General features: G+C 40.6%; 1 protein-coding gene across 3 annotated transcripts in view; it reads right to left on the bottom strand.

The window, feature by feature from the left end:
- Nucleotides 1-22,884, bottom strand: part of HACD4 (3-hydroxyacyl-CoA dehydratase 4) — a 38,018-nt gene extending 15,134 nt beyond the window's left edge. For 2 of the 3 annotated variants that reach the window (XM_032392427.1, XM_032392426.1), the window contains exons 1-4: nucleotides 22,780-22,884; nucleotides 21,307-21,410; nucleotides 18,497-18,624; nucleotides 4,631-4,743 (exon numbers count right to left, since the gene is read on the bottom strand). In XM_032392427.1, the coding sequence (XP_032248318.1) occupies nucleotides 4,631-4,743; nucleotides 18,497-18,624; nucleotides 21,307-21,410; nucleotides 22,780-22,808 (374 nt within the window). In that variant the 5' untranslated portion in view covers nucleotides 22,809-22,884. Of the gene's footprint in view, nucleotides 1-4,630; nucleotides 4,744-18,496; nucleotides 18,625-20,861; nucleotides 20,886-21,306; nucleotides 21,411-22,779 lie in introns of those variants that run through there. The other variant, XM_032392428.1, reaches the window with a different exon arrangement.
- Nucleotides 22,885-24,875: the final 1,991 nt, after the last annotated feature.

Here is a 24,875-nt window from a genome sequence, read left to right as displayed (position 1 = left end):
TCCTTCTGCTTGTGTAGTTGTGCTATGCTGTGTGATCAGTTAAAGAACCGGCCTTAGGGGGTGCCTGGGTGGCTCAGTCGTTAAGCGTCTGCCTTTGGCTCAGGTCATGATCCCAGGGTCCTGGGATCGAGCCTCACATCGGGCTCCCTCTCAGCGGGAAGCCTGCTTCTCCCTCTACCAGTCCCTCTGCTTGTGTTCCCTCTCTCGCTATGTCTCTGTCAGATAAATAAATAAAATCTTAAAAAAAAAAAAAAAAGAACTGGCCTTAGAAGCTTGTTTTGGGTGCAGAGGTGGTTTTAAAGCTGCCTTCATGATGTAATAGATGAAGTAGTCTGCATCTTTTTGTTTCTCTGACTAGGCAGTGGTTCTCAAGCTTAAGCATACATAAGAATCACCCAGAGGTCTTGCTGAAGCACAGACTGCTAGGCCGTATACCCAGAGTGTCTCATTCCGTGGGTCTCAGGTAGAGCCTGAGAATTTCTATTATAAACAAGTTCCAGGTGATGCTAATGCCACACTGGTCTAGGGACTATACTTTGAGAACTACTGGAATAGGCTGTACATAATATGGCAAAACAAAATCCAAAACCTTGAAAACATGGAGAAAACTAAACCTTTCTCCCATTCTAGGACCCCGATTCCATTCCTCAGAGGCAATGACCAATGCCAGTTTCTTATATATCCTCTCAAATATTCTTGCATTTGCTTATCTGTGTACATAAAAACCATATACCAACAGTGCAAGCCTTCACTAAACATGGCATGTTATCAAACTTGATTTGTACCAATCTCAGTGAAAAACTGGCATCTACTTTTTTATTGCAAGAGTAGATAAACATCTTACATGTTTAAAGCCACTTCTGATGAAGTCCATTGTATCTTTTATTCTCCTGTTGCTTCTGTTTTTGGTGTCTAAGAATCCACTGCCAAATCTAAAATCACCAAGATTTACCCCTATGCGTTCTTCTCAGTTTTATAGTTTTAGCTCTAAATTTAGGTTTTCGATCCATTTTAACTTCTGTATATGGTGTGAGGTAAGGGTCCAACGCAGGTGGACATCTCGTTGTCCCAGCACCATTTGTTGAAAAGACTATTTCCCCTCCACCATTTAATGGTCTTAGTACCCTTGTCAGAAATCAATTGGCTATATGAGAATTTATCCCCAGACTATCAATTCTATGATATATCTTTATGCCAGTATTGCATTCTTGATTATTATTGCTTTGTAGTGAGTTTTGAAATTGAGAAGTGTGAGTCTTCCAACTATGTTCTTCTTCTTCAAGATTGCTTGGGCTAGTCTAAGTTGCTTGAATTTCCATATGAATTTTAAGATCAGCTTCGCAATTTCTGCAAAGCAGCCAGCTGGGGTTCTGATAAGGATCGCCTTGAATATGCAGATCAATTTGGAGAGTGTTGCAGTCTTAACAATATTAAGTTTTCAACCCATAAACATGGGCTATCTCTTTATTTAGATATTTTTAAATTTCTCCCAACAGTATTTTAAAGTTTTCAATGTGTAAGTTCTGCATATCTTTTGTTAAATTGATTCCAAAGTACTTTATTTTTTGATGCTATTATAAATGAAATTTTTCCTTAATTTTATTTTTGGATAGGTCATTACAAGTTGTATAGAACACAACTGAGTTTTGTATATTGGTTTTGTATTCTACAACCTTTCTTTACCAGTTTACTAGTTCTAGTATTTTTAGTGGATCCCTTATGATTTTATGTACAAAATCATATAACCTGCCAATAGAGACTTTACTCCTTCCTTTCTAATATGATTGCCTTTACATCATTTTCTTGCCTAACTGCCATGACGAGAACTTCCAGTACAATGTTGAATAGAAGTGGCAAGAGTGTACATCCTTGTTTCATTCCTCATCTTAGGAAGAAAGCGTCAGTCTTTCAACATGAACAATCATCTGGATGTGGATTTTTTATAGATGCCTTTATCAGGCTGAGGAAATTTCTAGTCCTTGCATTTATTTAAGATTTTATTTATTTGAGAGAGAGAGAGCACGCACAAGTGGGGGGGGAGGAGCAGAGGCAGAGGGAGAAGCAGACTCCCCATTGAGCAGGGAGCCCAATGTGGGGCTCGATCCCAGGACCCTGAGATCATGACCTTGAGCTGAAGGCAGACACTTAACCAACTGAGCCACCCAGGTATCCCTCTAGTCCTTCCCTTAAAAAAAAAAAAAAAAGTCATTTTAGGGTAAGTTGGGAAGATAATTCCACCCCAACTTAACAGAGAAAAAAAAAAAGTTTCAAAAAGGCTAGGTGCTCAGAAATTTCACTTCTAAGTTATGAGAAATGAAAGCCTATGTGCATACAAAAGCTTGTACATGAATGTTCATAGCAGTATTCCTCATAACCAAAAAGTATGTCCATCAACTGAAGAATGGATAAAAGTGGTATATCGCTATAATGGAATATTATTCATCCATAAAAAGGAATGAAATACTGATACATGTTATAATATGGATAAACCTTGAAAACATTATGCTAAGTGAAGGAAATCAGTCACAAAAGGCCACATATTGGATGGTTCCATTTATATGAAATGTCCAGAATAGACAAATTCATACAGTGTGTTAGTGGCTGCCAGGGGCTGAGAGGAGAAAATGGGGATTTTACTGCTAAGAGCTTTGGGGTTTCTTTATAGAGTGCAGTGAAAATGTCCTCAAATTAGTGATGATAGTTACCCATCTTTAAATACACTAAAACCCACAAATTTTCTATTTTAAATGGGTGAATGTTGGGTGCCTAGGTGGCTCAGTCAGTTAAGTGTCTGACTCTTGATTTCAGCTCAGGTCATGATCTCAGGGTCCTGAGACTGAGCCTTATATCTGGCTCCACACTGAGCGTGGAGCCTGCTTAAGATTCTCTCCCTTTCCCTCTGCCCCTCCCCACCCTCACTCTCACTCTAACTAATTAAAAAATAAAGGGTGAATATTAAAGTACATGAATTATCTCAATTCTTTTGTTTTTGAAGGTTCAGTGGTATGTCCAAGATTATATAGCAAGCAGTGGAGGTGGGAGTCATCCTAAGATCTCCTCTGTTAAAAAACCCTTCCATGACATCATGATACTACTCTCAATGTTAAAATCATTTTGTTCTCTAATGGGTTTACCTGAGCTTATCAGAGACTGAATCAACACTGAAAGAGTCAAGCATACCAGAGAACAATATGTCAGAAAGTCCCAGTCCCAGATGGGGCTCCTTGTCTCATGAACAGAAAGTCATGGGCTACAAAAGTCCATGAAATTCGCCCCAGGTCTACAAAACTATCAGTTAAAAAATGAGGAATAACTTCCTAAATTATATATACAAAGAATGATAGTCCTTTTCATTCAACAAAACATTTCATTCTAACTCACTCTAGGGTTCACCCCATTATTTAGAAATACTTTAATTCAGGTAAGTTACTGCCAATTTAATAAATGAGTAATTCACGTAACCTCAGCTAAAATGCTAGGGTGCTTTTGTTACCTATCCACATCCAGATCTTGCAAGTGGGAGGGGCGGTTCTCATTTGTGAAAGCCAAAGTAGCGGTTAGGACACCTCCCCAAGATGAGCCTCTGAGCAAAGGCGACTGTTTACCCCACTGCTGGTAGAGATAAGACTAGACCCATCTCTTTGCAAAGTTTTAGAAACAGAAGGAAACTGAAGATGATCTAGAGCAAAGGTTCTTAATCTGAGGTTCAAGGATTCAGAGGGAATCCACAAAATAACTTCAGTAAGTCATTTGGACCCACTGGAATTGTATATAAAATGTACCATGGTGATTAAAGTACAGCATAGGGAATATAATCAAAAATATTGTAATAATGTTGTATGGTGACAGATGGTGACCGCACTTATCATAGTCGGCACTGATTAATGTATAGAACTGTCCAATCAGGGGCACCTGGGTGGCTCAGTTGGTTAAGCGTCTGCCTTCGGCTCAGGTCATGATCCCAGGGTCCTGGGATCGAGCCCCACGTCGGGCTCCCTGCTCAGTGGGGAGCCTGCTTCTCCCTCTCCCTCTGCTGCTCCCCCTGCTTGTGCTTGCTCTGTCAAATAAAATCTTTAAAAAACAAAACTCTCCAATCAGTATGTCATATACCTGAAACTAATATTAACATTATGTAAGTTAATTATACTTCAATAAAAAAGTTAATTATACTTCAATAAAAAATACAAAATAAATGTATATGGAGGTGCGTTCTTCACCAGAGTGATGAGGCCCTGTATTTAAAGTATTCTGGAATTCACAGAAACCAACTTTGTAAATCCTGACTATGACATAATAGAAGTCTTGCTTTGCTTGTTAGAGTAAAATGTACCAGAGCAATTTCAAGGAATGCCTTTCATTAGCAAGCAGCTGTGAGGTTTATCCCAAACTGGTGCTATGCCAAGTCTTCTGCTGGAAAACTGAATGCACTGATTTGCTCTTGTAATACCACGGGAGGTTTGCATTACCTCTGATATGCCCATTATGGAAAGCGCTAAGAATACATTTCCATATCAAGATAAAATAATTTGCAAAGGGGTTGTTTTACTCTCTCATTCAGGGTAACCAAATGTAGGCAGCTATTACTAATAGAAAAGCAACTTGGCTTTAAGAGATTATTTTGCCTCCTTACCTAACCATATCCAATAGATTCCAAAAGATGAATAAAACACACACCACATATTTCTCTTGGACTTCCTCTTGACTGGTGATCACCACAAAGAGGATGATTATTCTCTCTGTGAGCTAACAAAGAAACAGCAAAGTCAAGAATTAGGATCATCTGTTATGCATGTAGGTAATTTTCTAATTTTAAAAACCAGAGTTCCTCTTCAAAGTATGCTTTAACTGGAAATAGGTATGCTAAACTGTTAACATGATCTCTCAGTAGGGTTATAGGTCAATTTCATTTCCTCCTTGGTATTTTTTGTATTCTCCAAATTATATATAATGAATGAAAAGAAAACATATTTTATCTACTCAGGATATTTCTCCTGCGATATATGCACCCATGTTTTTATTCACTTTGGCAAGCTTTTATTGAATGTCCACAATGTATTAGATGCCAAGGTTATACATATATAGTCAAAGTGTGGTCCTTGCTAAAGAGAGTAGCAGTGGTAGGAGAATGTGGGGGTAAAATTCCCACACAGTGTGAATAATGCTGTCATTTGAAGTGCTCTGAATGGGAGCACAGGTGAGGGACATACCTGCCTGGGGAAAGGGTGCAGAGAGATTTATTAAGACAGGCAACACCTCAGCTGGATTTGGGAGAAGGGGCAGGAGTTTGTCAGGTAGACTGAATAGGAAAAAGGACATCCTAGGTCAGGTGAGCAGGCAAAGCAAACAGGCAGAGGTGTGAAAATGTAGGTATACGTATTAGGAAGTAAGGAGAACCCCTGGAGGCTAGAGTTGGGGGAAGGTACAGAGAAGAGAATAAATAGGAGATAAAATTGAAAATGTGGTGGGGGCTGGGATATAAAGGGTTTTGAATGATAGGCCAAGAAATTTCGATTTCATCTAACAGGGAAGCTATTGTAGCTTTTTTTTTTTTTTAGAGGGTGGATGGAGGGGGAAGAGACGTAATATAATCCTAACCTTTATAAGCCAGTGGAAAATGAAAAGAATTCAACATACACATTTTTTTCCAAGTCAGTAAGCATTTGCAAATCATTGAGAATGCATACACTTATGGCTTAGCTCCAATTACTGACCTCAAAAAATAAGTTTTTCTTTCCCAATCTAAATATAATGTGTCTTCTTATATTGTATTAATTTCCCTGTACAGTCTGCATTTTTTTCTTTTCTTTTTTTTTTTTAACAAAACATTCTACTTTGTTCTCAATGGTCAAAGGAAAATGTACTTGAGATTGAGGGAGCATATTAGTGATAAAGGAAAGGGGAGGATTGCTTTATATTTTTCAATAGTTGTCTTTATTTTTAAGGCAGATCAATGAGAAAAAACGGAACAATCTGTGACTTAGAATCATAGGTTGTTAATCCTGGAAAATCATCTAGTGCAGAGAAATCCAAGATTTGCTAACACTGGGCCACATGATCAGATATGCATGTGCATGAGCTCTATCAGCATGTATGGCCACAGCAGTGAGTCAAGAGGGTCTTTGCGTGGCTAAGGGAATTAAATATGATTCAAACCTTAGTCAATCTATAGAAGCCATTTACATAGCTGTACTGGTTCTGTCAGTCTTTCTTTAAAATGCCCCAGTTTCTTGATTTAATTATATTTACATAATGAAGTATACTTAACTGCAATTAAAATTACCGAATGATCCAAGCTTGTGTCAGTGACAGCGGGCGGCCTTCAGATAAAAGATCTTAGCAGCACACAAGAATCTTATGTTTGGTCAGTGCCTGCTAATTAGGAAAATCGTCTAATTTCTGGGTTTTTTGTTTTTAAAGATTTTTTATTTATTTATTTGAGAGAGTGAAACAGAACACAAGCAGAGGGAGAGGAAGAAGCAGACTCCCCGCAGAGCAGGGAGCCCGATCATGGACCCTGGGATCATGACATAAGCCGAAGGCAGACGCTTAACGACTGAGCCGCTCAGACGCCCCAAAATCAAATCTATTTTTTTTTAAATAAAACTCTCAAGATACATATACATGAATACATACACACAACACATATTTCTAATTATATGGCTGACTACAGAAAACAAAAACCTAGATAACTCTTGATAAAATGGATCTCTAGGGTCCACTCTAGCCCAATCCCACCTTTTTACAAATAAAAAATTGGGGAACCAGAGAAGTGACTTGCCCTAGTGGCAGACCTGGAAGCATGTATCCCACGTTTTGTGGTTTCTAGAGTTATAAGCTATCCATGATGTCAGACTGCCCCTTAACTGATGAGTAGAGAAGTAAATCTCCTAAAACAGAAATGGTGCTGAACAATAGAATTCATCATGTTGAGGGGCGCCTGGGTGGCTCAGTCGTTTGGCATCTGCCTTCGGCTCAGGTCATGATCCCAGGATTCTGGGATTGAGCCCCGCATCAAGTTCCCTGCTCGGCGGGAAGCCTGTTTCTCCCTCTCCCACTCCCCTTGCTTGTGTTCCCTCTCTCACTGTGTCTCTGTCAAATAAATAAAAAATTAAAAAAAAAAAAATTCATCCTGTTGAAAATCAACACTTGAGGGGCGCCTGGCTGGCTCAGTCATTAAGCATCTGCCTTTGGCTCAGGTCATGATCCTAGGGTCCTGGGATCGAGTTCCGCATTGGGCTCCCTGCTCAGTGGGGTGTCTGCTTCTCCCTCTCCCTGCTGCACCCCCTGCTCCTGCGTGTGCTCTCTCTCTCTCACTCTATCTCAAATAAATAAAATCTTAAAAAAAAAAAAAAAGAAAGAAAATCATCACTTGAGGGCGCCTGGGTGGCTCAGTCAGTTAAGCGTCTGCCTTCGGCTCAGGTCATGATCCCAGGGTCCTGGGATCGAGCCCCGCATCGGGCTCCCTGCTCAGCAGAGAGTCTGCATCTTCCTCTGCCCCCTCCCCCGTCTCGAGCATGTGCTCTCAAATAAATAAATAAATATTAAAACAACAACAACAAAGTGAAAGTGACTTAGCTACAGATCTGGAATAAAAATCTAGACAATGTGATTCTAAATCCCTTGTTCTGAAACACTAACACATTTTCCCCTTTGTTATTTTATGGGCTATCCTTATGCCTAATATCCCAGGTTATAGTATTCTTTCAAAAAGCCTCTCTTCAAAAGTTAAACCTTAAAACAAGAACCTCCTTCATATTCTAAATCAACACCAAAACACTTTTGAAGAATAGACTTTTTAAATTTATTCCTTTTTTATGTATAATAATTTGACCAGTTACTTGGAGCTTTACACTTGTGAGAACTTAGCACTTTGTCATTTTAAGCAAATCCTAAGAGAACATGACTAATTACTAATAGCTTTTTAGTGTTTAGTGTAGCTCAAACTTGGTAGGAATAAAAGTACAATTAAAAAAACCCGGTAACTTAGGCCAAATTAAACATTGTCTTAATGTGGTCTACTCAGAAGTATGGTAACTATAAAACAAAAATACCTCGCATTTTTATGTGTTTTTTTTTTTAAGTTTTTTTTTTTTTAAGATTTTATTTATTTATCTGACAGAGAGAGACACAGCGAGAGCAGGAACACAAGCAGGGGGAGTGGGAGAGGGAGAAGCAGGCTTCCCGCAGAGCAGGGAGCCCGATGCGGGGCTCGATCCCAGGACCCTGGGATCATGACCTGAGCCGAAGGCAGACGCCTAACGACTGAGCCACCCAGGTGCCCCTCGCATTTTTATGTTCTATTTGGGAATCCTACATTCCAAGTTAAGCAGTGACTAAAACTACGTTGTTATTTAATAAATGGCAGCTGGCACTCAGGTTATCAACAATGCAGTTACAAACTATTCCCTCTATGGAGAGAATTTCTAGAATCAAGTAGCAGAAGAAGAAATCAAGAGAACAATGACATTTACAATTGCACACACACAAAAATAACAAAATACCCAGAAATAAATTTAACCAAGGAGATGAAAGACCTGTACTCCAAAAACTATAAAACTCTGATGAAGGAAATTGAAGATGCCACGTTAATGGAAAGATACTCCATGCTTATGGATTAGAAGAACCAATATTGTTGGGTGCCTGGGTGGCTCAGTCGTTAAGCATTTGCCTTCGGCTCAGGTCATGATCCCAGGGTCCTGGGATCAAGCCCCGCATTGGGCTCCCTGCTCAGCGGGAAGCCTGCTTCTCCCTTTCCCTCTCCCCCTGCTTGTGTTCCCTCTCTTGCTGTGTCTCTCTCTGTCAAATAAATAAATAAAAATCTTTAAAAAAAAAAAAAAAAAGAACCAATATTGTTAAAATGTCCACACCACCATAGCAATCTACAGATGTAATGCAATCCCTATCCAAATGCCAACATTTTTCACAGAACTAGAATAAATAATCCTAAAATTTGTGTGGAACCACAAAAGACTTCAAATAGACAAAGCAATCTTGAGAAAGAACAAAGCTGGAGTCACTACAATCCCAGATTTTAAGATACATGACAAAGCTGTATTAATCAAAACAGTATGGTACTAGCACAAAAACAGATATGTAAATAAAGGGAACAGGATAGAGAGCCCAGAAATAAATCCATGCTCATATGGTCAATTAATCTACAACAAAGAAGGCAAAAACACACAATGGGGAAAAGACAGTCTCTTCAACAAACGGTGCTGGGAAAATGGGACAGCTACATTTAAAAGAATGAAACTGGACCATTTCCTCACACCATATACAAAAATAAACTCAAAATGGGTCAAAGACCTAAACATGAGACCTGAAGCCATGAGAGTCCTAGAAGAAAATGTAGGCAGTAATTTCTTTGACATCAGCTATGGAAACATTTTTCTAGATAGGACTCCTCGGGCAAGAGAAATAAAAGTGAAATTGAACTATTGAGACTACACCAAAATGAAAAACTTTTGCAGTGAAGGAAACCATCAGCAAAAAGGCAACCTACTGAATGGGAGATGATATTGGCAAATGATATATATTCTATAAGGTATTAATATCCAAAATATATAAAGAACTTCTACAACACCAAATACACCAAATAATCTGATTAAAAATAGGCAGGGGACCTGAATAGACATTTTTCCAAAGAAGACATACAAATGGCCAACAGACACATGAAAAGATGCTCAACATCACTCGGCATCAGGGAAATGCAAATCAAAACCACAATGAGAAACCACCTCACATCAGTCAGAATGGCTACAATCAACAACACAGGAAATAACAAGTATTAGTGAGGACATTGAGAAAGAGGACCTTTGTGCACTGTTGGTGAAAGTCACTGTGGAAGACAGTATGGAGGCTCCTTAAAAATTAAAAATCAAATTACCATATGAGCCAGTAATTCCACTACTATTTACCCCAAGAAAACAAAAACACTAATTTAAAAAGATATACACACCCCTATGTTTATTGCAGCATTATTTACAATAGCCAAGATAAGGAAGCAACCCAAGTTGTTTGTTTCCTACAGCTAAGAGTCTCTTATGGTTTGCCTCCCTTTTTTAAAATTTATTTTTATTTTTTAAAAATATTTTATTTATTTACTTGAGAGAGAGAGAGAGTGCAGAAGGGGGGGAGGGGCAGAGGGAGAGGAAGAAGCTGACTCCCTGCTGAGTGGGGAGCCCAATGCAGGGTTCAATCCCAGAACTCCGAGATCATGACCTGGGCCAAAGTCAGCTGCTTAACCCACTGAGCCACCCAGGTGCCCCAACTCCCTCTCTGTTTTTATCTTATTTTTCCTTTCCTTCTATGTTCATCTTGTTTCTTAAATTCCACATATGACTGGAATATTACTCAACCATAAGAAAATAAGATCTTGCCATTTGCAACAGCATGAATGGACCTAGAGGGTATAATGCTAAGTGAAGTAACTCAAAGAGAAAGACAAATACTATATGATTTAACGCATACGTGGAATTTAAGAAACAAATGAACAGACAAAAAGAAACAAAAAAACAGACTCAAATACAGAGAACTGATGGTTGCACAAGGGGATGTGGGTGGGGACGATGGGTGAAATAAAGGGGATTAAGAGTACACTTATTGTGATGAACATTGAGTAATGTATAGAATTGTTGAATCATATTGTACACCTGAACTATAACACTACGTTAATTATACTTCATTAAAAAAATAAAAATTAGTTTTAGCCTCAAAGACTTATTTTACTAAAATAACCCAAACTATTTAAATCCTATGAACTTTTGTTGAGAACTTCAGAAACATATCCTTAATATGTGCAAAACCACCGATTATTTTCTTCTGTAAGACATAATCATTTACATATTTCTATTTACATATTTTTTGTTTATTCATCATTCAGTAGATATTTTTTGAGTGCACTGTTCTGGGTCCTGGGAGATGTAGCTCTGAACAAGGCCAAGTTCCAGCCCTCGGGGTATTTACATCCTACTTGGTGAGATATACAGTAAGCAAATTTAGAATAGTTGAGAGTTCAAGACAAATAGCCTAAATCCAAACTTTCACTCCACCATTCACAATTTATGTGGCTTTGGGTAATTTATTTAGCCTTTGGGTTAAGTAATTATACTGCAGATAATAATTAGCATTAGCATTATATAGTAAATTATAAAGGATAAGGTTATGATTGAAGATTTGAAGGTTAAGTGAGTTAATGCACATGAAGAACGTAGAAAACTATTTGGCACATAAAAAGCCCTAAATAAATGTAAGTTATTACTAATAAACATAATGTAGTGATTAGTATATTTACAGGAAAACATTTTTCTGTATAGATCATTAAGACTATCACTGAATAAAAAAGGTTAGTCTCAGCATCTTTAAAATTATACTATAGTTTTATAATGATCACACTGAAGAACTCCATGGATCAAATACAAAAAACAAACAAACAAATGAAAGAAAAAAAAAAAAACAGGAAAATTCTAAAATCTTACCTACAGAGTGAACTGTGTCATTCATTCCCAGGAGGCTTCAACACTGAGAACGTCGGCTTGACAATCCCCAGTACAGTTTTATCTCTAACAATGCAAAGCTGTTCTCGACTCAAAACTGGAGAGAAAACCCATATGGCTGTATGGAAAACCCGATTATTTAATCTAGCAATGCAAAGAGGCACCTGCTTCACAGCTAAAAAGAAATCAGGGTGAAACTTGGCTGTTTTCCTAAAAGGGTTTATGTTAAGACACCCTTGGTATTTTCTTCATATTTGTTCTCAGAATCTAGGACTGTGAAAAATCTTTGGAGTTATTTTTGGCAAGCAGACCCCTGCTTGCCCTCAGCAGAAATAGGTGATATTCATAAATATAAAAATGGTTTTTGCGATTTGGGTGAACAAATCAAAGTTTTTGTGGGCACAGTTATCTGGGGGTAGTAATTCCTAGTGTTTTGATTTATAGATTTTTCAAGTTTTGTAAAATTAACACACGTGTGACAATGTTTCTTGCAATGCAAAGGACGAATGCAGAATTAAGCCACTTTAATAGTTATATATGAAGTCTTTGAATTTTAAGCATTTCTCAAAAGGTGAAGGTGGAAATGGGATTACTCGAAGGGTTTCCTAAATGTACAGTGATCTAATGTCCTGATCCAAAGGCTAGTTTTGTGGCTATTTTCCCATCTCCTGGAGTTAAGACAACCTAAGGCTTTTGTCAATATAAACCTCTTTCTCAGGCTTCTGCACAAAGTTAGAACAAAGTCCTTCAAAATCAGTATTTCAGTGTTGGCAGTGTTTCCACACTATAAAAACCAAGTTGTTTAAAAATAAATAAATAAAATAGAAAATAAAAACCTAGTTGTTTTGATTACATCTATTGAAATATATGAATTTCCCAATTCAACTTTTTTTCTTTTTTTACCAAGCTAAATATGTGAGCTCTTTTGGGAGGAAGGGGTTGGAGAGGAAAGATGCCTAGTTTTCACTTATATTATCATGTCTTATAATAGTTATCTGTTTGTTTGTGACCTAAATTACTTTCCCATTTTATAAATTAAAACACAGAAAATTTATTGGGGCGCCTGGGTGGCTCAGTCATTAAGCATCTGCCTTCGGCTCAGGTCATAATCCCGGTCCTGGGATTGAGCCCCATGTCGGGTTCCCTGCTTGGTGGGGAGCCTGCTTCTCCCTCTCCCGCTTACCCTGCTTGTGTTCTCTCTCGCTCTCTGTCAAACAAATAAATAAAATCTTGAAAAAAACCAGAAAATTTACTATATTTCTTTATATGATTTTAATGGATATGTAATTATTTCCAAAAATGGATGTCTATAAGCAACTATTTGTTATAGTTTTCCCTTTTTCCCCTAAAGTATATATATATTTTTTTTTTAAAGATTTTTTTATTTATCTATTTGAGAGAGAGAGAGAATGAGAGAGAGCACATGAGAGGGGGGAGGGTCAGAGGGAGAAGCAGACTCCCTGCCGAGCAGGGAGCCCGATGCGGGACTCGATCCAGGGACTCCAGGATCATGACCTGAGCCGAAGGCAGTCGCTTAACCAACTGAGCCACCCAAGCGCCCCTCCCTAAAGTATATTTTTAAAAAATACATAACATTTATTATTATTTTTAAAGATTTATTTATTTATTTGAGAGAGACACAGAGAGAAACACAGTGAGAGAGGGAACACAAGCAGGGGGCGTGGGAGAGGGAGAAGCAGACTTCCCATGGAGCAGGGAGCCCGATGCGGGGCTCCATCCCAGGACCCCCAGGATCATGACCTGAGCTGAAAGCAGACGCTTAACAACTGAGCCACCCAGGCACCCCAAAAATTTATTGTATATTGTAATATTTTGAAAATACATAAAAATTTTTTATTGTGTTAAATTATTTTAGTCTGTCAATTGTGTATAATTTCAGAAATTCGTAATGGCTTTTCCCTGTCAAAATAAAGATGTGTGTAGGGGCGCCTGGGTGGCTCAGTCGTCTGCCTTCGGCTCAGGTCATGATCCCAGGGTCCTGGGGTCGAGCCCCGCATCGGGCTCCCTGCTCAGTGGGAAGCCTGCTTCTCCCTCTCCCACTCCCCCTGCTTGTGTTCCCTCTCTCGGTGTGTCTCTCTCTGTCAAATAAATAAATAAAAATCTTAAAAAAATAAAAAATAAAAAATAAAAAAAATAAAGATGTGTGTATAAAACATCTAAAAATGCACAGAACAGAGAAAACAAACAGACCTCCTGTATACATACCACCACCATTTGATAACATGGCTCAACTAGCTACATTTTCCTATTGCTTTCTGGAATTACTTATCTTGATATTTTGGAAGCCCAGTTTCCGAAACGAGAATTCAGTCGTGCCTTAGACTCACAAAGGTGATGGCAAAATACCATCACAACTACGCAGACGTGTGTCTTGGCCCACCGAGAGCAGCGGGCACCGTGCCTGTCGCAGGACACTGTGCGCAGTCCGCTGTGACCGCTGAGTAGCTCAGCCACACTCTTAACTACGGTTTCTTCACTTAAAAATGGGGAAACAGGAAAACCAAGAATGGTTACACAACCTTAGAGTTTTGTTTGGTTATTTTAAAACAGAGGCCTCAGAGTCATCTAATAATGAGGGAATTCTTCTAAAAGTCGGCAGAACTCAAAGGAAGGAGGTAGAAAATGAAACTTTGAACATGATGATATAGGTTTTCAAAGCTCTTTCCGACACCAGGTCCTTTCGGAAAACTATAGAAAAGATAGTAAATGAGTTAACACAAATAGAGAACAGATAAAATTTCAAAGAGGAAAAAAAAAAAAAAAAGGAAGCCAAACAATCACAACAGAAATTAACAGTAGCCCAGTTTGAAAATGGTAGCCATCTTCCCTGATGTGGTGAATCCCTTTCTTGTTATCCCTGCCAACAAAAAAGACTTAAAAACTTGAGCCCCATTAACAGTAGACACTATAAACTCACTTTGAATAAAAAGATTCAATGTATATTTGCCATTATTATTTTAAATTACCAAACCAGGATATAGTTTGATTATAGTGATCATAGTTCTATAAACCATTACATTAATAGTGATCCTGGGTGGCTCAGTCGGTTAAGTATCTGCCTGCAGCTCAGGTCATGGTCCCAGGGTCCTGGGATCCAGTCCTGAATCAGGCTCCCTGCTCGGCCGGGAGCCTGCTTCTCCCTCTCCCTCTGCCCAACCCCTGCTTGTGATCTCTCTCTCTCTAATAAATAAATAAAATCTTTAAAAAAAAAAAAAGGAAAAGGAAATACACTTAAGGGAAGTCCATCTAGGTCTTGGCTAGCTGGCTAGTCTGTTATTAGTTCAGACTCTAAATATTATCCTGATTTTTACTTTACATTTGATATTTCAAGACTTAAAATGTCTTCATCCTAATGAATACTATTTCTCTATTTTTATTTAATAAATAAAATATAAAATCTCCCATAAACTTGTAATGCTGAGTTCTTAATAGGCTCCTTAGGATTATATTGCTATTTCCATCTTTAAACTGTCATGGTATTTTAAACAAATTTTAATACAAGAATCAGTGTCACTCTAGTCAACAAAAATTTAAGGTGTACATTTATGTCCTACTTTGCTAGATGATAGCAATACAATCAGATTCTGACAGATTTTCACAATGCATATTTGTCAAATTTAGTTATTTCCATTTTTCTGATTTATTTTGCAAATAAAGTTATCCTCACAGAAATCCCTTTTTCTGTAGATTTTAAACACATGTTCATATAGTCACCTAACTTTTCTCTCTTTGTAGGGAAAATACCACTTTTTTTCTCTTGCCTTACCAGCAATGATTTCCTGTATTGAATCTCCACCCATGAATTTCTCATCCTCCTTCAACCTGCCTTTAAAAAGAAATATGGTGGGGCGCCTGGGTGGCTCAGTCAGTTAAGTGTCTGCCTTGCCTCAGGTCATGGTTTCTGGGTCCTGGGATCGAGTCCTGCATCAGGCTTCCTGCTCACTGGGGAGTCTGCTTCTCCCTCTCCCTCTCTCTGTGCCCCTCTGCCCCCACCCCCACATTCATGCGGGCTCTCGCCCTCTCTCTTAAATAAATAAAATCTTTAAAAAAAAAAAAAAAAAAAGGAACATGGTCATCTAGGGCTAAAGACCTGGTACAGGAAACAAATAATAGCTAAAATAACAGCAATAGCTTCCAGATATTGTATTCTAACTAAGCACTAGGAACTTATCCCACCCATTTTTTCAGTTACTCCATGAGATGTTATTTTCACATCACATGAGAAAATGAGGTTCAGAACAATTTCTATGTTTAAATTCATACAACTAGTTTCTACTCCTGAAATTAATATTACACTATCCTTTACCTAACTGGAATTTAAATAAGAACTTGAAATAAAAAAAATAAATTCATACAACTAGTAAGAGCTAGAACTGGGATTTGAATCCAGGTCTGTAGGATTCCCAAGTCTATGATTAGATGCTGTATTAGATAAACATGAATGATCTCTCGTTTCCATTTGTAATCAGTAAAAGTGGCAGGAAGAACAAGAAATGGCTGAGTATTCTGTTCTTTGGATATGGTGAAGGAAACTTTTTTCTTTTTTTTTTTTAAGATTTTATTTATTTGAGAGAGAGAGAGCAGGGGCGGGGGTGGGGGGGTGGGGAGGAGCAGAGGCAGAGGGAGAAGCAGGCTTCCCGCAGAGCAGGGAGCCCAATCTGGGGCTCGATCCCAGGACCCTGAGATCATGACCTGAGCCGAAGGCAGACGCTTAACGACTGAGCCACCCAGGTGCCCCTGGACCGTTTACTCTTGGCCAGATAGTCTGTGTGGTGTCTTTCCCCCAAAACAGCTCTATGACTGTGGATATGATCCCACAGTGACAGCTAGGGGAGCCAGATGTCAAACTCAAGTCTGAATGACTGTAACCCTCTGACTCTCCTCCATCCTACATTGCCCAGGGCAGTGGCACCGTGAGAGTGGGAAGTGGCTGTGCAACCTGCCCCTTAAGAGAAGATCACCTCAGTGCTTCCCACAGCAACAGCATCATTGCCCTGAATGTTTCCAACTGGCTAGTCTAACTGTGCAGTGTCTTGGAATGAGGTCATTTTTTCATAGAATTCTTATTAGTGACTTGAGTTGCAAGTTTTCAGGGCTTTGCTTTTCAACTGCTAACTATAATACTGATAATGTGATTAAAACCTACCTGCAGAACCATGCTCATGGAAGAATTATCATTAAAATGTCCATACTATCCAAAGCAGACTACAGACTCAATGCAAACCCTATAAAAACACCACATTTTCACAGAAATAGGACAAATAATCTTAAAATTGGTATGGAACCACAAAAGACCTTGAATAGACAAAGTAGTCTTGAGAGAGAGCCACACAGTGGAGGTATTACAATCCCAGATTTCAAGATATACAACAAAGCTGAAGTAATCAAAACAGTATGGTCCTGGCACAAAAACAGACACATAGATCAAAGGAACAGAATAGAGAGCCCAGAAATAAACCCATGATTATATGGTCAATTACTCTTCAACAAAGGAGGTAATAATATCCAATGGGGAAAAAGTCTCTTCAACAAATGGTGTTGAGAAAATGGGACAGCTACATGTCAAAGAAAAAAACTGGACCACTTTCTTACACCATACACAAAAATAAACTCAAAATGGATTAAAGACCTAAATATGAGACCTAAAACCATTAAACTCCTAAAAGAAAACACAGGCAGTAATCTCTTGGACATCAGCCTTAGCAACATATTTATGCCTATGTCTCCTCAGGTAAAAGAAACAAAAGCAAAATTAAACCATTGGGATGACACCAAAATAAAAAGCTTTCACACAGCAAATGAAACCATCAACAAAACAAAAAGGCTACCTAGCGAATGGGAGAAGATATTTGAATGAGAAATATCTGATAAGGGGTTAATATCCAAATATATATGAAACACACAACACCAGAAAAACAAACAATCCAATTAAAAAATGGGCAGAAGTGAATAGACCTTTTTTCAAAGAAAACACACAGATGGCCTACAGGCAGATGAAAAGATGCTCAACATCACTCATCATCAGGGAAATGCAAATCAAAACCACAATGAGATACCACCTCATACCTGGAAGTGTCTAGAATCAGACAAGAAACAACAAGTGTTGGCAAGGATGTAGAGAAAAGGCAACTGTTGGTGGGGATGTAAATTAATGCAGCCATTGGAGAAAACAGTATGCAGTTTCCTTAAAAAATTAAAAACAGAAATACCATATAATCCAGTAACTCCACTACTGGGTATTTACCCATAGAAAACAAAAACACTAATTTGAAAACATATGTACCCATGTTTATTGCCGCATTATTTCTAATAGCCAAGTTATGGAAACACCCCAAGTGTCCATCCATAGATGAATGGATAAAGAAGATGTGGTGTGTACACACACACACACACACACACACACACAAGTAATACTCAGCCATGAAAAAGAATGAGATCTTGCCATTTACAAGAACATGGATGGAGCTAGAGGGTATTGTGCTAAGTGAAATAAGAAAGACAAAGACCACATAATTTGACTTATTTGTAGCACCTAAAAAATAAATAACCAACCAACCAAAAAAATAATAATAATAATAAAGGCCCCAGACTCCTTAACACAGGGAACTAACTGATGGTTGCAAGAGGAGAGGTGATTGGGGGAATGGGCGAAATAGATGAAGGAGATTAAGTGGTACGAATGTTCAGTTACAAAATAAGTCACAGGAATGAAAAGTACAGCATAGAGAATATAGTCAATAATATCATGTGTTTTTTTTTTGTTTTTTTTTAAAGATTTTATTTATTTATTCATGACAGAGAGAGAGAGAGAGAGAGAGGCAGAGGGAGAAGGAGGCTCCCAAGGAGCAGGGAGCCCGATGTGGGGCTCAATCCCAGGACCCTGAGATCACAACCTGAGCCACAACCAGGTGTTGGCTGCTTAACTGGCAGCACCACCCAGGCGACCCCAGTGATATTGTTAAAAACAAAACAAAACCTACCTGCAGAAACCTAGGAAAGAGATGGTTTGGTTCAATGCCAACACAGATGTGCAGCAACTCCAGGAGGGAAATGGACTGGCAAAGGCGCATCACAAGACCAATAGCATAAAAAGTGTCAACCATGGAATCTGCATCCAGGGAATTAAAAATAGATACAGTAAGTAAAAATTAGGTCACAACCCAAATCTATACAGCATTTTGAAATAAAAATTGTGATTATTTACTTTTTTCATTGTACATGTGAGAAATTTCCTAACAGCTACTAAATTATTAAGAATACTATGCAACCGGGTGCCTGGGTGGCTCAGTTCGTTGAGTGACTGCCTTCAGCTCAGGTCATGATCCTGGAGTCCCGGGATCGAGTCCCACATCGGGCTCCCTGCTCAGCGGGGAGTCTGCTTCTCCCTCTGACCCTCCCACCTCTCATGCTCTCTCTCAAATAAATAAAATCTTTAAAAAAAAAAAAAAAAAGAACACTATGCAACCAAAGAAAGCACTTCATATTGTAGTCTATCTTAATTGCTCCTCTTCTAAAAAAGTAAAAATTTGAAAAAGAAGGCCCATGGCCAAAGCTATAGTATTTATTCTCCATATATATTATAATTCCCCATATATGTTATAAAGCAATTCCCGCATAAAAGTAACCCAGTAGAATCTAGACTCTATCAACTGTAAACGGGTTGGAGATAAGCTTATTAAAGAAGCTGGTGTGCTCACACCTTTTTGACAAGACAATGACAAAGATGAGAAAACTATGATTCTAGAGAAGCTTTATGGAAAGGACATTATAATGATGTCATGTTTAATAACATCTTATTAGTGTCCTATACACGCTTGGTTAGTGCCTTCTAGACCTTGGTTAGAACCTGGGCCTTTGGTGGGGACTTTTGGAGACTGCACTGCAGAGAGCCCACACTGCATGGAAAGAACGGAAATAGGAAAGAAACAACTATTTCTCTAAATACGATAAATCTGTTGGTTTAAATTTTAAAATGAAATCCCACCATGTTAAGAAACATCTAGGGAAGACTTGGCTGTCTTTCCTGCCCAGGGATCATTCACATGATAATTTATGGAGCACTAAGGGTTTCTCTTCTCAACAGCTCTAGCAGGTGAGTACTATTAGCATCATCCCCATTTCACAGACGGTTCCTGAGGCCCAGAAGTCTGCGCTCTCATCCACTGCCCTGCACTTGCTACAACAGAGCATCATCAGTTACACAGCTCTCTGACGGGGAAGGTAGCAGGTGTTACTCTTTAGGTGATGAGATTGCTACTACGCTACTTAATTTATACATTGACTCAGGAATTGTACTGAACTCCCACTTAGTGGTTTTTGGTCTGCTTTCCATATGAATGGTTGTGTTGCTTTAGTAAGAGGCTTCTCCAATTTTTTTTTTTTTTAAAGATTTTTTATTTATTTATTTGAGAGAGACAGAATGTGAGAGAGCAAGCACATGAGAGGGGGGAGGGTCAGAGGGAGAAGCAGACTCCCTGCCGAGCAGGCAGCCCGATGCGGGACTTGATCCAGGGACTCCAGGATCATGACCTGAGCCGAAGGCAGTCGCCCAACCAACTGAGCCACCCAGGCGCCCGAGGCTTCTCCAATTTTAACAGTAAGATAATAATTAAGAAAGAAACACACTGCTGACTAAAGCAATTTTTCCCACTGGAAAGGCCAGGCAGGATAAGAAAGAGTTCATTGCTTGTAACTCTTGGCATGAATGACTTGTAATATGCCCACAAAGCCTCAGCTAACTTTCAAGGCCTAGAAGTGTTGGTTTTTTTTCCTATAAACATGCAGGGACGTTTTCTCACCGCTCACGTTTTCCTCTGCTTGAAGACTCCCAACATTCATAGTTGAAATTCAAGCCTTAGGTTGTATCTTTGGAGGTTGCTGAGGGCAAGAATTTAACTGCAGATTCGCAGTAAGAAAAAGCAACCTAAAATAGTCATGGTACCTCGGAATTAGATTAATTTCCTTATGATGAGTCTGAGTTGATGAGCACAGCATGACTTTTCCCGGGTATATTCTACGTGTTTGTTTCTAGCTGAAACTAGCAGTTGCTCAAACTGTCAAGTCACCCAACAGTTGTAAACTGTGATGACACTTACCCATGTGGGGATGGAACATGAAAAGAATGTTATTTTGACAGTCACTTAGTGATTCATTTCTTAAAAATTGAAATGCTAGTTAAAACCTTTACTTTTTAGAAAACTGGAGGAAACATGACTTTAACCATTAATACCAACTCCCATATAGATGGTGAGTCATCTCTAAGGTTTGTCATTTACTTAGGGACACATTACTTCTTAAGGGGACCAAATAGAACCCTGAGGTCTATACAGTTTGTCTTTCACTTACTGGTAGTCTCCAGTTATCTTAAGCCTGGGGAATAAAAAAAAAACAAGGGAAGAATTTGGTTAATTCCTGAGTTCTCTGCACAAAATGTTATACTGGAATTTACAGATTTCCTCAAAACCCACCAAGTCTGCGAAGGTCTGCCGCAGAACCAAAAAAGGAAGAGTCAGACAGAACCACCCCAATGTCTGTCTGTGTTTTCAGGGCAAACTGCCTAGTCAGAGGGAAGCCAAGTCCCTGTCCCTCACCTCACCTGCCCCCTTTTCCAAAAAGGTTTTGGTTTTTGCAATGAGCAAAAAGTAAGGTTACTGAAAAATATGGCTACTAAATTTTAAAGCAGTGAAGGATACTAGGTGATGTTTACAGAAGTTGAAAAACTAACATAAGCAGGACTAGGTGAAAACAAGTATTGAAAGTTAAAAATCCAAAACGGTTTTTGAAATTTTACCTTCTCCAAATGAAAAGAACCGCACTGTCATATTGGTAAATATCCACGAGTGGCCACAGAACTGGATTAAGTAGTAGATGAAAAGATAGGTGTTCTTTCTGTACCTATAAATACAGGAAAATACCATGAAGTACTTCCTTCATAATAATCTTTTCGGCATCACACACAAATTTTTTAACTAACCTATTGGCCACCTGAGCAAGCGAAAACCATTCCACATCAGAGTCTTCTATTTGGTTACCTCCGTAACGCATATCAGATTGTGAAAGGACCCATAGCACACATTATCTGCTAAAAGGAGTATCCTGAGTTTGCTTTAAACCAAATATGGCTCGATTTTAAAATTCACTTTCAGCTTTAAGGAAGTTCTAACCTTGTTCTCACGAAAGGCTAAAGTAAGAATTGCAAAGATGGCTTTGAATATTAAAAAAAAAAAAAGATGGTGAGGGCTTGACATGCTCAATGTGTTCCTGCAACTCAGCCTACTAAGTGCAAACGCTGAGATCATTGGTTTATAGTTACAAGAAGGGAGTAGTGGTGGTATTTCCCAATGGTGGATGATTCAGTAGTTGGCCATTCCTGACTTGTGAATGCATTCTGTGATGGGGGTCAGTACCCCGCCACTGCCTATTATATTTGCAAGGGCAGATCGTTTCCTTCACCAGACACACATAGAAAGCAGTTTAGTGGCTCAGGCCAGAAAAGGGAAGTCAAGCTGGGTTTAAAACTGGGTTGCTGGGGAGATGACTAAGGGATGATTGACAGATACACAGTTTGAGGTAGTTGGGAAAAGCATTATTCGAAGTGTGCCCTGGGGGTTCAGAAGGGTGGTGAGAGGGGCCCTGCCCGTACAGACAAGGATTTCTCCTAGTCGGAGTTGTGAAACCTCTGAGAAATAAGGCAAATAAGCAGGAAGCAGATACAGTATAGCTTGATGACAGGCACCCTACACATGATGCAAACTACTAAGAGGAGTGGGCGGAAGGAGGCCTTCCTTAAACCTGCATCAGAATCACGTGGCGTGTTGGTTAAACATACACATCTCCAGGTCCACTGAACTGGGCTCTGGGGTCCACACATGCGACAGGGGTTTCTGCAGCTGGTAGATCTAAAACCCACCCTGCGACACCGGGTCCAAGAAAGTGGAGGAAAGGACTCCTGGCGGGCAGAGGGGGGAGGAAAGGAGGACTCGTAGAGGGTGCACAAAACGAAGGGGTGGCAGCGTAGCCTGTCCTTCCCATTTCCTCGTCTGGAGATGGGGGTAATAACAGAGCCTTCCTCTTAGGATTGGCGAGAGAACTGAAAACTAATGCCTGTCGAGAGTTCAAGGGTGCGCGGGGTTCAGGGTTGCGCAGCGCCGCGCCGCCGGGAGCCCAGCCCGCCCAGCCGGCTGCGGGCGTGAGGGGGGGAACCCCGCCCCTGGCGCCCCACCCCCCGCACCCCTCGCCTCCCGCCACGGGCCGGGCGCCCTACCTGGGCTGCAGCCAGGCGGGCAGCGCCATGGGTTTCGTGGGCCGCCGCCGGGCCCTCCAGCGCCGTCAGGGAAGGAGCGCCCGCCCGGGAGCGCGGGAGGGACGGCCCGCGGCCAAGCCCCGGCCCGGAAAGGCGGGGCCTCTGCCCACTCAGCAATTTACAAAAAACAACTAAGGTGGTGCTTTGGGAAGGAAACGAAAGCCAAGTTCCTGAAGCTCGGGCCGCGGCGAGAGCGCGCCGCACCACGAATGCCGGACCGGGCACGTGCTCGAGTTCACGAAGCCCCTGCCACGACTTCCTCATCTTTGCACTGACACTCCGTTGCAGCCGCGTGGAAATTAATGGACCCTCCTCCTTAACCTCCAAAAGCTGGCTTGCAGTCACGCCCTCCCTAAGGATGCTTGGGCTCCAGGTGGGCGCCTGCCTCTCTTATCACCCTCACCTGTGAGAGGCGGTCAGCAAGGAAGCGTGTCGGCACACCTTCCCTAACTTTACCCTTCTTTTCAGCTATGGGTCCTGATCCCTCCAGGATCAGGCACGCTTGCCCTCTAACCCTCCCCCGGGTCTTCACACATGCTTCCAAAACCTTTTACTCACGTTGTGTTTTTCTTCCTATCCTATGCCCACCCCCTCAGAAAACCTCCTGATCACTGAGGCCTACCTATGGCATTGTCTCCATGCTGAGAGGACCCACCTCCTACTTTGCTGATTACATCCAGACCCCTTCCAGCTTCTCCGCCCTCTAAGGGAAACATCCCCAAATAAATTCAAAACAAACAAAAAGCCAAGAAAGCACTTGCAAGTAAGCGGGTCGACCACACCTGATTATTGGAGCTGGAAGGTAGTTATGCCCGTTTTACCTAGAGGGAAGTTGTGACATTTGAAAAAATGTTGAAGTCACTTGCCACAGTTCGTGCGACTGATGAAGGGCAGTATTAGAACTCCAAGGTTGCAGTGTTTTCATTAGGCCATAGGATCCTCCCTAGCAGTGTCCAGTATGACCTCCCACCGCAGTGCCCACCCCTCAGGTCTGCATTTCGCAGTGCTTTCACCCACTCCTGCCCCCCTGCCAGAGCTTCAGCCCTCCCCTGCACCCACCAGTCCCTCTCAGAATCACTCCATGTGTCATTACTAGTGCCTCTTCTCGCACCCTCAACCTCTCCTTTCCACGGGCCTGCATCACAGTGTAGGAACATGTTCAAATCTCTCTTACCCTAGGATTAAACATTTTATTCTTGCGGCTTCTCTTGGTGATCTCTCTCTCTCCCTCTTTTTCTCCTGCCTGTCTGATGCTTCTTTCATTTCTTATCATCTTCCTGTTTCATCACACCCTACACTTTGACTGTCCTTCTCAACGCGTCCCTGAAACTGCTCTCTCAGGGAGCTGCCTTAATGTCCTGAGTCCTCATCCTATACTCACGGTGTAGACAACTCTACACAGTCCTTGCTTTCTGCGGGCATTTGATCTAACAGGGAAACGGATACACAAGCAAACACTGGTGGCTAACCTGTCACCGATGATCAGGCCAAGTCACGAGAGGAAGACAGTCCTGGATGGCCTGGAGTGGGGCAGAAAGACTGCCCAGAGGAAGTGACCCTTTATCACCAGACACAGCCCCTGCGACTCCATCCTCCTCCCCCTCCTCCATCAGCTGCTGCATTTACCACACTTCACATTTCCTCCCTTTACCTCTGCAGCTCTGCCTGCTCTACTTCTCTCACCTCCTGTCCTCTCTCTTTCTCTCTCTCTCTTCTAGATGGGTCCCCTTCTCTTGCTCTATTTCCTCAAAGTTTACCCCCCGCTCATCTTGTCCCTTTGCCACCATGTTATCCCTCCATACAGGCACCCACCACACACAGCTTTATCTTCATGCAGACAACAGCCGACTGTATTATCTCCAGCCCCTATTTTTTTTTTTTTTTTAATGAATACCAGCTCTGGCCTTTCAACAGCTTCTGGGTATTTCTGCATGAAAAGGCTATTGTAACTTCCAACTGAGCCCATTTGGCATACTGTCTTTCTTCTCAAATCACAGTCTTATTTCCCACAGGGAGACCACCATTTTCCTAGGCATTCAGGCTTAAAATTTGGGAGT

Source organism: Phoca vitulina, unplaced genomic scaffold (assembly GCF_004348235.1).
Source record: "Phoca vitulina isolate PV1807 unplaced genomic scaffold, GSC_HSeal_1.0 scaffold67, whole genome shotgun sequence".
NCBI classification, from domain to species: domain Eukaryota; kingdom Metazoa; phylum Chordata; class Mammalia; order Carnivora; family Phocidae; genus Phoca; species Phoca vitulina.
This window is presented reverse-complemented; position numbering and strand designations above follow the sequence as displayed.